The sequence below is a fragment of the Perca fluviatilis genome, chromosome 9 (assembly GCF_010015445.1).
Source record: "Perca fluviatilis chromosome 9, GENO_Pfluv_1.0, whole genome shotgun sequence".
Lineage (NCBI taxonomy): Eukaryota > Metazoa > Chordata > Actinopteri > Perciformes > Percidae > Perca > Perca fluviatilis.
In genome coordinates, this window is record NC_053120.1 from 33375457 (window position 1) to 33387880 (window position 12424).

Sequence of the window (12424 nt, forward strand, 5' to 3'; positions counted from 1 at the left end):
CCCCCGAACCCTAAGGCGCTGATGAAAAGAGCATGTTGCCGACACCAGCCAAGCAGCCAAGACTTGATTGTCAACAGCAGGTAAACAAAGCAGAGATAAATAAGCTTGTGGCAGCATACATAGGGGAGGAAATGTTGCCTGTTTCTACAGCGGAATCGGCGTCTTTCCTAAACCTACTGGGCAAAACACAGATTATGAAGAGACGGCTGCCAGTAATGTAGCCTCGTTTTTGACAAAATTTGGGCTGATGTTCACAACTATGTTGTCAGCTTTGTGGTATTAAAGAGCATAAAAGAGAGATCTTGACCATATTATAATAAGGATTTGCCTTGATCTGGGCATATGAGGTTTAACTAGTTATGGTGCATCTCAGGTGATGTTACGGAGTAATTCAAAAGTAATGTAACTAGTAGTGTAACTAATTACATTCAGCAGTGAGTAATTAAGTAAAGCGAAGCATTACTTTTAAAAAAAAGTAACTACTAATCTGTAATCCATTACTTTTTTTTGAGTAACTGCCCCAACACTGCTCCCGAGTGAGACCTAATGAGACTTTAACAACTCAAGACTGACTGGCAGTAATGTACTTTTGTTTTTGTTTTCCTATAAAGCACTTTGAAATAACATACATGTAAATGGACTGCATTTTTATTCCGCTTTTCTAGTCTATCCAACTACTCAAAGTGCTTTAACAGAGTACAGGCACCATTCATCCACGCACATTCATACACTGTGGCCAAGTATGCCGTAGAGGTTCCACCTGCTCATGAGATGAACATTCACACTCATTAAATTCAGGGTTCAGTGTCTTGCCCAAGGACACTTCGACAAGGGATCGAACCATCGCCCTTCCCATTGGTAGACGACTGCCCTACCACCTGAGCCACAGCTGCCCTTGTTGTGTGTAAAGTGCTATATAAATAAAGCTGATTTGATTTGATAAAGACTTTCTAATAAACAAAAACAAGGCGTTCCCCCTCCCACCGCTACTGAAATATGATCTCCTTTATGGCGCCGCTCAGGACTCAATTGCTTATAGCATGTCAAACACTGGCAGCTGCATTGGTTTGTTCGTACAATGTGTTAATCACCTTGTCATATTGCTAATTACCAGTGACGGGCTCCTTGGAAAGTGCTGTGAGCAAAGCTACCAGTTAATCAACATTAAATGAAGCTTCACCACACTGAAGCTAAACATTATAAATGTAGCAAGATGCAATAACATGGCAAAAGTTACATGGAAGCTGTGTTTTTATACATTCATGTAAATGACATACATTCACTGATCCTCAGCAGTTTAATTTCAGACCACAGCAGAAAGCTCCACTGTGCTTGAGCTTGAGAAATACTTAGGGAAATATAGCTTGTGTGTGATCAGTAAAAGAGCAAAGCTACCTCAACAACTCTATTGAGAAGTAGTTAAACTAGAAACACCGCTGTAAGTTGCAGTAAGTTGCTACCGCCAACGTTGTTCACAATACAAGTTGGATATAGAGCTGTGACACCGTCAGCGTGGGTTGCTGATGTAGGCTACATTTTAATTTTCCAGAGTGTGTCATAATGCCAGTTTGCATAAAATCAAAACCGGTTTAAGCTTGTACCAAAAAAAAAAGGAAATCGACCCAACTCTACTAAACAGCCTTCATGATAGCCTTCAAAATACTAACTGAGACCCCCAAGCGCACAGCGAAAAAATTAAACCGAGGTTTTTATAAGGAAAAGGGAGTCAAATCTGGTGAGAATTTTCGATAAATCCCAGGATCTCAGTTCCTTGTACTCAACATCAGTAACAAGTCAATACATATCGGTAATGGTTTTGTATTGCATAATATAAGGAGCACTTCTCTTCTGTCTGCTGCTTCCAGGTCTTTCTCCAGCCTATCAGATGACAGCGAAGAAGCCAGAGCCAGGTACCTCTACAGGCAGTGGGTGGGACTTGGTTTGACTGATGTTCATCTGTCCAATCACACAGTTCTGCTCAGCCTGCCTGGTTCCACACCCAACACCATCACTGATAGGTCTAGTCACCAGTGTTTCCTGCCAAATGGGATCCCCTGTGACCAGCGTGGACCAAATGACCTGCCAAAGCACCAGTTCCCCTACGCAGCCTACTCTGCCGTTGGAAGTTTGCAGGTAATGCACCATCACCCTTTATTGACATTTCCGAAACCAAAGGTTGCTTCCCCCTCCTGGCTGCTGCACTCTTCTCATGCTCTACCTCCCCCTCATTACCTTCATATTGTCAGAGTGTCTAACTCTCCATCCCCCGGCCACCGAAGGGTCATCAGTAAAAGTCATAGCCAGTATTTTTGTCTTCAAATGGTACAGCTTGGCCAACCACATGCAGTTCAGGGTCCAAAGGTGTCTATTTTCAGCTACTACAACACTTTTCTGGTAGATTTGTAGCATAATGAATTTGTTCCACTTGTTTATTAAATTACAAATTAGCATATGTGCTAAAGAGCTGGTGCTTCAATGTTGCTGTGGTTTATGTTAATTGCAATTTAAGACATTATATAAAGCATATATGAACACACAACACATTCTCATGAACAGGTTCATTTGAATATTTTTGCACACCGATATGTATGATATCTTATAAAAAGATGCAATCGCCCTCTTGTCACGTGAATGGTGGCTACAGAGCTCTGTGAGATGTCGCCGTATCAGTGGCAGTTGCTAGTTGCATTAAGCTGATAAAAGGTGAAAATACAGATTACTTTGTTGCTGCATTATGACATCACAATCACTATATTTGACTACAATATCCCTAAAATCATGGTTTGGGTGTATTTATATCAATATGGGGTAATACTCCCATTATTAAGGCGTCCACTTGTATATAAATTATGTGAAAATGTACCCCAGCAAGTACAGTAATGCTATGCGAGGTCCGAAACTGGACACATCTGAGAGTAACTTTTTTCATGTGAAATGTGAATATTTCAATGGATATTCCAAATATGTTTAAGACTTAGCCTATAATGAACTGGAGCTCCACACTAATGTGTGGAGCTAATTCTCTGCTTTGGTAGGACAGGCGCTCACACACACACACACACACACATTTTGTATTAAATGAGCAGATGGTGAGAGAATGCCAGTCTTTTGAAATGATCTTGTTTGTTTATGCTCCCTCTCTCTCTCTCTCTCTCTCTCTCTCTCTCTCTCAATTCATTTTGCTTTATTGGCATGAAGAAAGAAAAAGCCAAAGAAATTTACAGAAAATTCATAATGTCACATATTGAATACATAGGTGTCATATAGATTCTATACTGTAATGATCGCTATACTACACACTAAAGTCTCTCTCTCTCTCTGTCCTTTTAATTCAAGCGCACACAAAATCACCTGGCAGGAGCACATGATGTCTGCTATTCTTTCTACAGTCACATGCACAGTCACTGTGAGGCTGAAACTGACTCCCAGTCAGTGTTTCATTTAACACTAACAACATTTCAATACCAAAACATGAGCCGTTTGTTTTCGGCAGTGCACGGTTTTCATCCACCTGTGCGGCCGCGAGCGTCGCTCCTCCTTGTGAGTCCTAAATATTGCACCAAGCCGCAGAGCTGGATGGCATCGCAGGGTGTCCGGTGCCACACTGGAGCAAAGACCACTATAGGAGCCGTTAGCGCGGATACAACTGCCCAGCGGCCTGGCAGTGCACCATCCCCCACTATTAAATCACTGTTCTTTATTATCAACGTTTCATTCCTTTGAAGACATTTGGCAGAGAAGCATTGTCTTTTTTTTTTACCAAGTTGTATTGCTTTTGTGAACTTCTACTATCTAGCCTACTTTTAGTTCTCAACACAGAGTCTGTTTCAGCCCCCCCCTCCACTTTACCCTTATCACACAGCTTCTGTGCATGGCACCTTCTCAGCAAGCAGGGGCGCCTGCAGCTGCAGGAGGCACCAATTTGCCAATTCCCCACACAGTGAAATGATAGATAATAGAAAACCGCTTCGCGGCGCAGAGGACTTTTTCTTTTTTTTTTAAGTGCTCGTGCCGCCCACCCCATGTGTCATGAAAAAAGGCCGGCCCAGGCGGGTTAGGTTTAGGGTTAGTGTTAGTTAGGTTTTCGCCTGTGCCAAAAAACGCTACTGCTGAAAGTAAAGTTAACTCTCTCCTTGATTTCATGTTGTTTATGGAGACGGAGAACCAGGAAATGAGTCGGTGGAAATGCAACGCTACCAAGCCGCGGCCGAGCGACGTGCGTTGCGGCGACGTGTATTTACATTTTTCGAGAGGTGCACATCAGGCTACGGCGTAGGGTCCGCGCCTCCATGCCATGGCGTAGATTTAACGCAGAAGCATAAATCATGCTTTACAGTGCATTGTTTTACGTAGCCTTTTGTACAATTGGTTCATGAAGCCTGGAAAAGAAAAGCTGTATATCAATAAGCTCTTTTCATACTTCATCTGTTCCACAGAAATCTGCTTCAAACCATGTACTCCTGCACTACCCAGCGTTTCACCTATAGTTGGAACAGTGTTGCCAACTGTTTTCCAATGAAAGTAGCGAGCACTAGCTCCAAAAGTCGCTAAAGGTTGCAAGATGACACCATGCACTCATCTGCATATTGGTGATGTCATTGCATATAATTTGCATTAAGCTTAGTGGTTGTGTCGGGGGACTGCCTGCTGCACACTGCAAGAGGGAGAGAGACCCTGTGCTGTTGGCAGAAAAGCTGTGGACTGTGATTACTCTGAGCGCCATGCATTGAAATAAATTGAAATATAATATATCTCGCTTTCCCCCTGGTTTAGTCGTTAAATTTGTCGGTAGTCACTTTTTAGAAGTACACTCGCTGAGAGGGTCTAAAAAGTCGCTAAATCTAGCGAGAAAGTCGCCAAGTTGGCAACACTGAATCACTACTTAAGTGTTATTGAAACTGAATATTAATGTGTTATTTCTCAGTTAACAGCAAGCTTTAAAAATTATCTTTTTTTTCAAAATGGGAACAGTAGAGACAAACAGCCCAACCAGTCACAATCAGGTGGGAATGTGTGGAGCAAAAACTCAACGCACAAGCAGAAAAGCACAGACAGTAGTAGGTGAGGCTGAAGTTAGTTTGATAATCACAAGCTGGACCCATTTTACCCAACAGATTCTGCATCAAGCCTTAAATTTTCATTTCTCGTTTTTGTACTTTTGTACTTTCGTTGTTCTACTTTTTGTACTAGTTCCTTGGAGTTTCCTATTGACAGTCCTTTCAAACTTCTTCATGATTTCCTGTTATACCAAAACATTCAACCACCATACTCCACACCACACTCTTGCCCCCCAGTTTGGGAACTACTGTTTCGTACCACTTTTCCAACACAGTAATTACTGTAGTGAGTACAATGTAATCATAACCAACAGAACTGTTAAACTACACAAATAAAATTCTACTTTACCTTTAATGTCAGAATTAAATCATTTACTACCACACATTGTATTTTGTCTGTATTTTTATCTGTATCTGCACCAACTGACCCAGACTTGGTCCAGTCAATCGTGATGCCCAAATCAGAACTGTAAATTAGTCAAAGGAAACATAAATCTTACACATGTCCAAATTGTAAACAAACATCTTTGGAAGAAAGGAAATATGGAGTGTGTTTGAATGCAGCATTTCATATAGCACAATTGCATGTTTTAAAATGAAACTATATTCTCTAGATTTAAATGGGTCATACTCATGAGGATCTTTTTTTTTTTTTTTTTATAAATGGAGCAGGAGGAGAATTTTTCTTGCTTGTGTGCCTTAGGCCATCTCTTACAGACAAGAGGGAGTTCACACACATTATACATTACACTTACACAGAATAGAATCTGTGATTAGAACAACACCAGCAAGCTCAACGCAGAAACGGTGAAATTATTTAAGTAAGTGTCAGATGCACTGTTGATCTTCTCTGCCATCCTTCAGGAGTGTGAAGGTTAATGTAAGTCATTATGCATGTAGTCCGCTCACGTTAGCCAGAAGACACACATGCACAAAGAAATACAGTCGCACTATTTATAGAGGGTTGTACTTCTCTGTATCCTGGGAACAGAGAAAGGGGTTGAAGGAGACACTTGTTATTCCCTTGAGCCCCTGGCGGCCTGAGGGCAGATGAAAAGTTGGAGTGATTCTTTGAATACCAAGTTTTTCTCCACTTTTCTCTCCCTCCCTCTCTCCTCGTTCTCCTTTCTCCGCTTTGCTCAATCCATCCAGCTGTCCACTCGTCGGAGTCTACCCAAAGGAGGGTCACAGTCATCCATCACCAGATTATTTCCTAGCTCCGTTCCTGCACGCTGCCTTGAATTAAGCGGCAGTTTTCGGGATCTAAACACGGCTTTCAGACAATTAAATGTGGCGTTTGTGATGGATGGATGGCGGCCCAGAGCAAGTATACCGGACTAATAAGTCCTGCTGTTGGTGGCACTGTTTTGCTGCTGCTGTGGAAACTATGGTCTGACACACACATACACACACACACACACACACACACACACAGGAAGATAAGGTGACCATGCTTTTTGTATGTAATATTGCAATCTGCACATACAACAAGAAGATCCGACCAGGCAATCTTATTGGTCAACTTAACATTCCAGTCAAATCAGCATAACAACACACCCAGAGCCATTTCAGCACACTTGGCACATCACTTAAAATATTACTCTGCCATGTCTATGTCAACATACAGAGTTGAATTAAAAAACTGTTTTTGAAACATTTGTATTCATGTAAATCAGGAACCCGATGTGGAACACACAAACGCTCTCCAACTAATGTATAGGGTTATAAGTTAACTTTCACTGGAAATGTTTGGATCAGCTGTGCCTGTGACTCGGCGTTATATTAAAAATAGCTGCTACATGTGAATTTTGCAGACGTATAAGAGTTAAATCCGTCAATGGAAAACAATATTTTTTCAGCAGATATCTTAGTTACAACAAGATTGAGCTAGCAAAGCAATTTTGTGTTTATATGTGTGGAAGTTATTCAGTTTGGGAAATCTCATGACTCTACAAAGCTAACGTTAGCTTAAGTTAGCTGGAGACTCACATTAAACAAGAACAGTAAATCGTTTCAGTTGTTTGAAGTTTCCGGACGTATAGGCTACTATCTAAATCTATCCATGTAAAAAAAAAAAAAATTCAGGAGATATCTTAGTTAGAACAGGATTGAGCTAGCAAAGTTGTTTGGTGAATATATGTGTGGTAATTATTCAGTTTGGGAAATCCCACCATCTCTACAAAGCTAACATTAGCTCAAGTTGGCTGGCCGACTAACGTTAAACAGGGAGGGACCAATAACATCTCTGTTGCTTTTTTAAATTTTTAGAGCGAATTGCCTCACAATATGAATACAGTTTGAAGTTAACCTTAATTTTGTTGAAAAACCGTTGTTGTATAATCGCAATATTACACTCGAGGGTTTGATTTAATGTCATATGATTGGCACTTCAGTGATGCTTACGGACTACCTGGAATAATGAAACATAACAATAGATTGTCAAAGATAACAAAATAGAGACTTGTGAGGCAGTAATTGAAATTTAGTTGTTTAAGTTGATAAGAAGTTTCCAGAGTAATTTCCTTTTAAGAAAATCCAAGTGAATATTTATTTGTTAATTTAAGAATGGAAATGTTTCTTTATATATGTTGAATTGTAATTCACAGTTATACATGTTATATAGTAATTTTATTTCTAGGAAATTGCTTTGAGACCTTAAATAAAATTGGAAATGCCGTAGTTGATACAAGGGAGAGGCAGCAACATGAACATGAAAGTGATTGGATAGAAAGTTATTCAGTTTCAACTTTTACGTTTTTAGGAATTTTTATTTTTGAAGATCCCTGGTTTTGTGCTGGTGAATGTAAACATTATATTGGCTCTCAGAATAAAAAAAGATAAAGTTATTGACAAACTTAAACACTAATTCTGATTGCTTTCATCCTGATAGCCAACAACAAATTCCAGTGAGAAGTATTAAATGAGCAGAGGGAAAGGGAATTTTCTTAACTTACTTATTCATGGTTACACAGTGGCTCAGTCACAGTGAATCAAAGGTTCATGTACACAGCTTAAAACCTTAACTGGATTCTTGGTTAGATGTGCTACTCTAAATAAGCAACCGTCAATAGTATCACTGAGCGAGACCTCTATCAGACTCATGGCTGTTGGACATAGTGGATTTGGTTGGGTTTTACCCTGTGACCTTCTTTTATGGGGCAATTTTCTTAACCCCGCACACAAACTGCCACTTTCATGAAAGACCAGCCACCTGCCTACATGTGAATTGCTCATGCTCATTCTATCTCAGCAGACTGTAATGTATCTTCTGAACATATTGTTTGTGCTATGCGTGTTCTAGTTTTGCAGTGGGAAAGAACATTCTGCAGTCAAAATCAGGCCATTTAATTTTGTTTGCTTTTAAGGTTCAGTTTGAGAGATAGGTAGCCTTTATTGTCATTGTACATGGAAACATACAACGGAATTTGGAGAGCTTTTCAATCAGTGAAGACAGTTTTAATAATAAAAAAAAAGACATAACAAGACATCACATACATTCAGGGCATAACATTTTAATAAATAGATAAATAAATTGCACATCATGGCAAGTGCATTTCATATTTAAAAGACTTTGTAAGTTATGGTTGTTTGCAGGAATTAAGAGTTATGATAGCCCAGGGGAAACTGACACAGAAACAGTTTTTGAGTCTGTTTGTCTGGCTTTTTATGCACCTGAACCGCCTGCCAGAGGGCAGGAGGTTGAACAGGTGCTGACTGCGGTGGGAAGGGTCTTTAATTATATGCCTTGCCCTGCTGAGACACTGTGAAGATGTCACATTGAAATGTTTTAGACTTTATTTTGCTTTACAAAAGACACACAAGAATAAGGACACATGGTTATTTAATGATATAGGAAAGGAAAAAGGCAGTAATGAAGAATAGGAACAGAAGGTCGAAAGGGACACCAGAGACAGACCCGGTGGTTGTCATAGGAGCTGTAGGACTTGTACAGAACACACTGACAAAATACACAAGCAGCATCCCATCAACATCTATGAAGTAAAAGAAATCCTCTTGGCACCATACACATTCACCAGAGGTTGTTATCCATCATCTGAAGTGAGAGACCAGCTTCCCTGTAGAGCCCCAAGAACATTTGCTCACAGCTGTAAGGACTAGAGGTGGAAATCACAAATCACTATGCTCAGTTCAGTTTAAAGATTGGTTGTCACTGACTGTCCTAAGCTAAATGGTCGCATCAGCATTTACATTAGAGATGGAGACTCGAGTTTGAGACTCGGACTCAAGTCGCACTTAAAGGGTAACTACCGTTTTTTTTCAACCTGGACCCTATTTTCCTATAGCTGTTTTTGTGTCTAAGTGACTGATGGGAACAAGAATCTTTGACATTGGTCCAGTATTAAGCGAGATCGCTGCAGTCGGCAGCGGTGAAACAAGCTACAATGTAAGTTAATAGGGCAATTGTCCAGCTTGTATTTACCTTCACAAAAGTGCTTATTTTGCCGCTGACAGGCTCAGATTAATGTTCTAAGTGTCTGACAACATTATGGAAAGGATTTCTAAGGAGGTCGACCTTTCTGTTAAAGAGTAAGATTCTTTTTTTAAACATAAAAACATCCGCGAAATTGCGTTCGCTAAAACCACCAGACTCAACAGACTCAAATAAACATAGACTTCATTCAAAGTCGACAGAAACAAACTAAAACTATGAAAAGGTTGGTTGTCAACTTTTCCAACCATCACAACTCTGTGTCTCATTAAACAGAAAGGTCTCTAAGAGGTCTTAAAGGTCTGTTTCTGAAGGGATCCTTTCCATAATGATGCAGGACTCGTGAACAATCTGTCTGTGCTTAACCTATAACCTAAATATGTAATGCGTAACGCATCTGCTGCACGCGGCCACCGGCCACAGTCAACATGTCGACAGCACCGACAGCTGCCCCTGAAAATGCACCCTGATAGATAAGCTAACATGTTTACAGTAGCTCAGCATTGGCCATCTAACGTTAGCTTGCGTCTTGCTTTACCCATGACCTACGAAGGTAAACTCTGACTGTCGCTCGCTAGATGTTATGAAAAGATGAAAGGGAATTTGTTTGTTTGTCAAACTTTTCGGGGGATTTAATATTTTTTTTTACGTAATCATTTACGTCCCGCAGGCTGCCACCACGTTAATTATTAACGTTGGCTGCAGACAGCTACAGGTTTATTGTTGATCATATAACGCTCATCATAACCACCAGAGACTTAAGACTTAAGACAGAGGCTTTTCCCTTTATTCGATAGTGACAGTGGATAGACAGGAAAGGGGGGAGAGAGAGGGGATGACATGCAGCAACGGGCCGCAGGTCGGATTCGAACCCGGGCCACTGCAAAGGACTCAGCCAACATGAGGCACACACTCTACTGGGTGAGCTAGAGGCCGCCCCCAGAGACTTAAGACTTGACTTGAACTCTAGCTCAAAGACTTGAGACTTGACTTAGACTTGAGCGCCAGGAGCCTACACCCATCAGATTATATTTGTGGCTTTTAAAGGTGCACTATGAGTTCCTGCATGGTTTCAGCGCAATTTAATTTTTGTCTCAAATCGTAGGCATCTCTCCTTGATCCGCTAGCTGTTTGCCCCTTGAATACACTGTGAAAAAGCCCGGTCTCGGGAGACAACACAGGGGTCGTAAACGTCAAACAAACACTGAGGGCACAGGCTGTGCACCAAAATACAACAAACCACGTTCCAGCCAATCACCGACAAGATGGTTGGGGGAGGGGGTGGGGGTTAGTGCTCACTTATGCACTGCATGTGGACATAATAGGGGGGAGGACGTAGTTTGTTGTATTTTGGTGCAGAACCTGTGCCCCTAGTGTTTGTTTGACGTTTACGACCCCTGTGTTGTCCTTTTTCACACTTTACATGCAAATAATATTCATTTTTATTCTGAAAAAGATTATATTCCGACTAAGCTGTTGACATGGCTAATGAAAGTGAATATTCCCGTTAACATGCAGCTGTGCAAACTAGGATTTTTTTAAAGTTTACCAGCGGTGGTGGACTTATCTGACAATGCAAACACAGCCTACATATTTCATTCCTTCAATCTCTTTTTTGAAAAGGTCGGCGTTAAAGGTCCTATGACATGCTGCTTTTGGATGCTTTTATATGGGCCTTAGTCCTTAGTATTGTATCCCTAATACTGTATCTGAAGTCTCTTTCCCGAAATTCAGCCTTGGTGCAGAATTACAGCCAGCAGAGCCAGTCCCACAATGAGCTTTCCTTAGTATGCCATTTCTGTGTCTGTAGCTTTAAATGCTATTGAGGAAGAGAGAGGCGGGGCAAGGTGGAGGGTGGGGTGTGGACTTGACCAACTGCCATGCTTCGCTCATTTGCAAGCCATGATGTCTCTCTCTCTTTCTCATGGGCGGACCAAATTCTCTGCGTGGGCAAAGCAGAGAAAGCCTTATGACGACATATAGGGAAGATTCCAGATCGGCCCATCTGAGCTTACTTTTTCTCAAAGGCGGAGCAGGATACCCAGAGCTTGGTTTACACCTATCGCCATTTCTAGCCACTGGGGGACCATAGGTAGGCTAGGGGAACTCATATTGTTTTTTTTTAAATGTTCATGCCATGGGACCTTTAAGATGTTTGTGCATATCACCAGAAATGTTGTCTTTTCTTTTGGCCATGCATCTCTACTGCAGCCCTGCAAACTGTTAGCTATTTGGTTTTACGTACAGCAACCATAGCAACGCACCGAGCTGACCGTAAACTGCGGTAAAAACACAGATTGAGATGCATATTCCGAATGCGCTGTATACATGTCCAAAGAATGCTTCAAAAATCTAAATAATAACGGCATATTACACGTCTTAACCAGAAAATGCTATATTCGGAAAAAGGCCTTATTGGTATATCTAAACTGAATATGCTGTTTACATGACCGTATCAAATTCGGAATATTGTCATATTCTGAATAATAGTGGAATATTAGTGTGCATGTAAACATACTCAGTGTAGTCTGAACACATGTACTGAACACATCCTGTAAGGATATATAAGAAACTGACAAGACATGCACATGAATACAGTTGTAGAGTAAGTAAATACTGTATAGACCTAACAGATGGTAACTTCTGATCATTGCATTATATGCCCCTGATAAACAGAAGTAGCCTATGTGTTCTTGGACATTTTGCCTGTAAAATATTATAATAATAATACCTCTAGTCATTTAGCCTGGTACTGTATGTCATTCATCTAAAAATAAATGTTATATTAGTTATGCTGCTTAAATATAAAGTATATTCATACTTGCCTTGCTGACTTGTCAACTAAACATGATTGTGCGTCTACTTGACTTACCAAGTTATAAACGTTTTGTTTAAAATACCATACATAATTCTCTTC

General features: G+C 40.7%; 1 protein-coding gene across 1 annotated transcript in view; it reads left to right on the forward strand.

Moving 5' to 3' along the window:
• LOC120566032 (inactive N-acetylated-alpha-linked acidic dipeptidase-like protein 2) overlaps nt 1–12424 on the forward strand; it is a 519707-nt gene that overhangs the window by 132244 nt on the left and 375039 nt on the right. The window contains exon 5 of the mRNA XM_039812233.1: nt 1866–2133. Within this exon, the coding sequence (XP_039668167.1) occupies nt 1866–2133 (268 nt within the window). The remainder of the gene's footprint in view (nt 1–1865; nt 2134–12424) is intronic.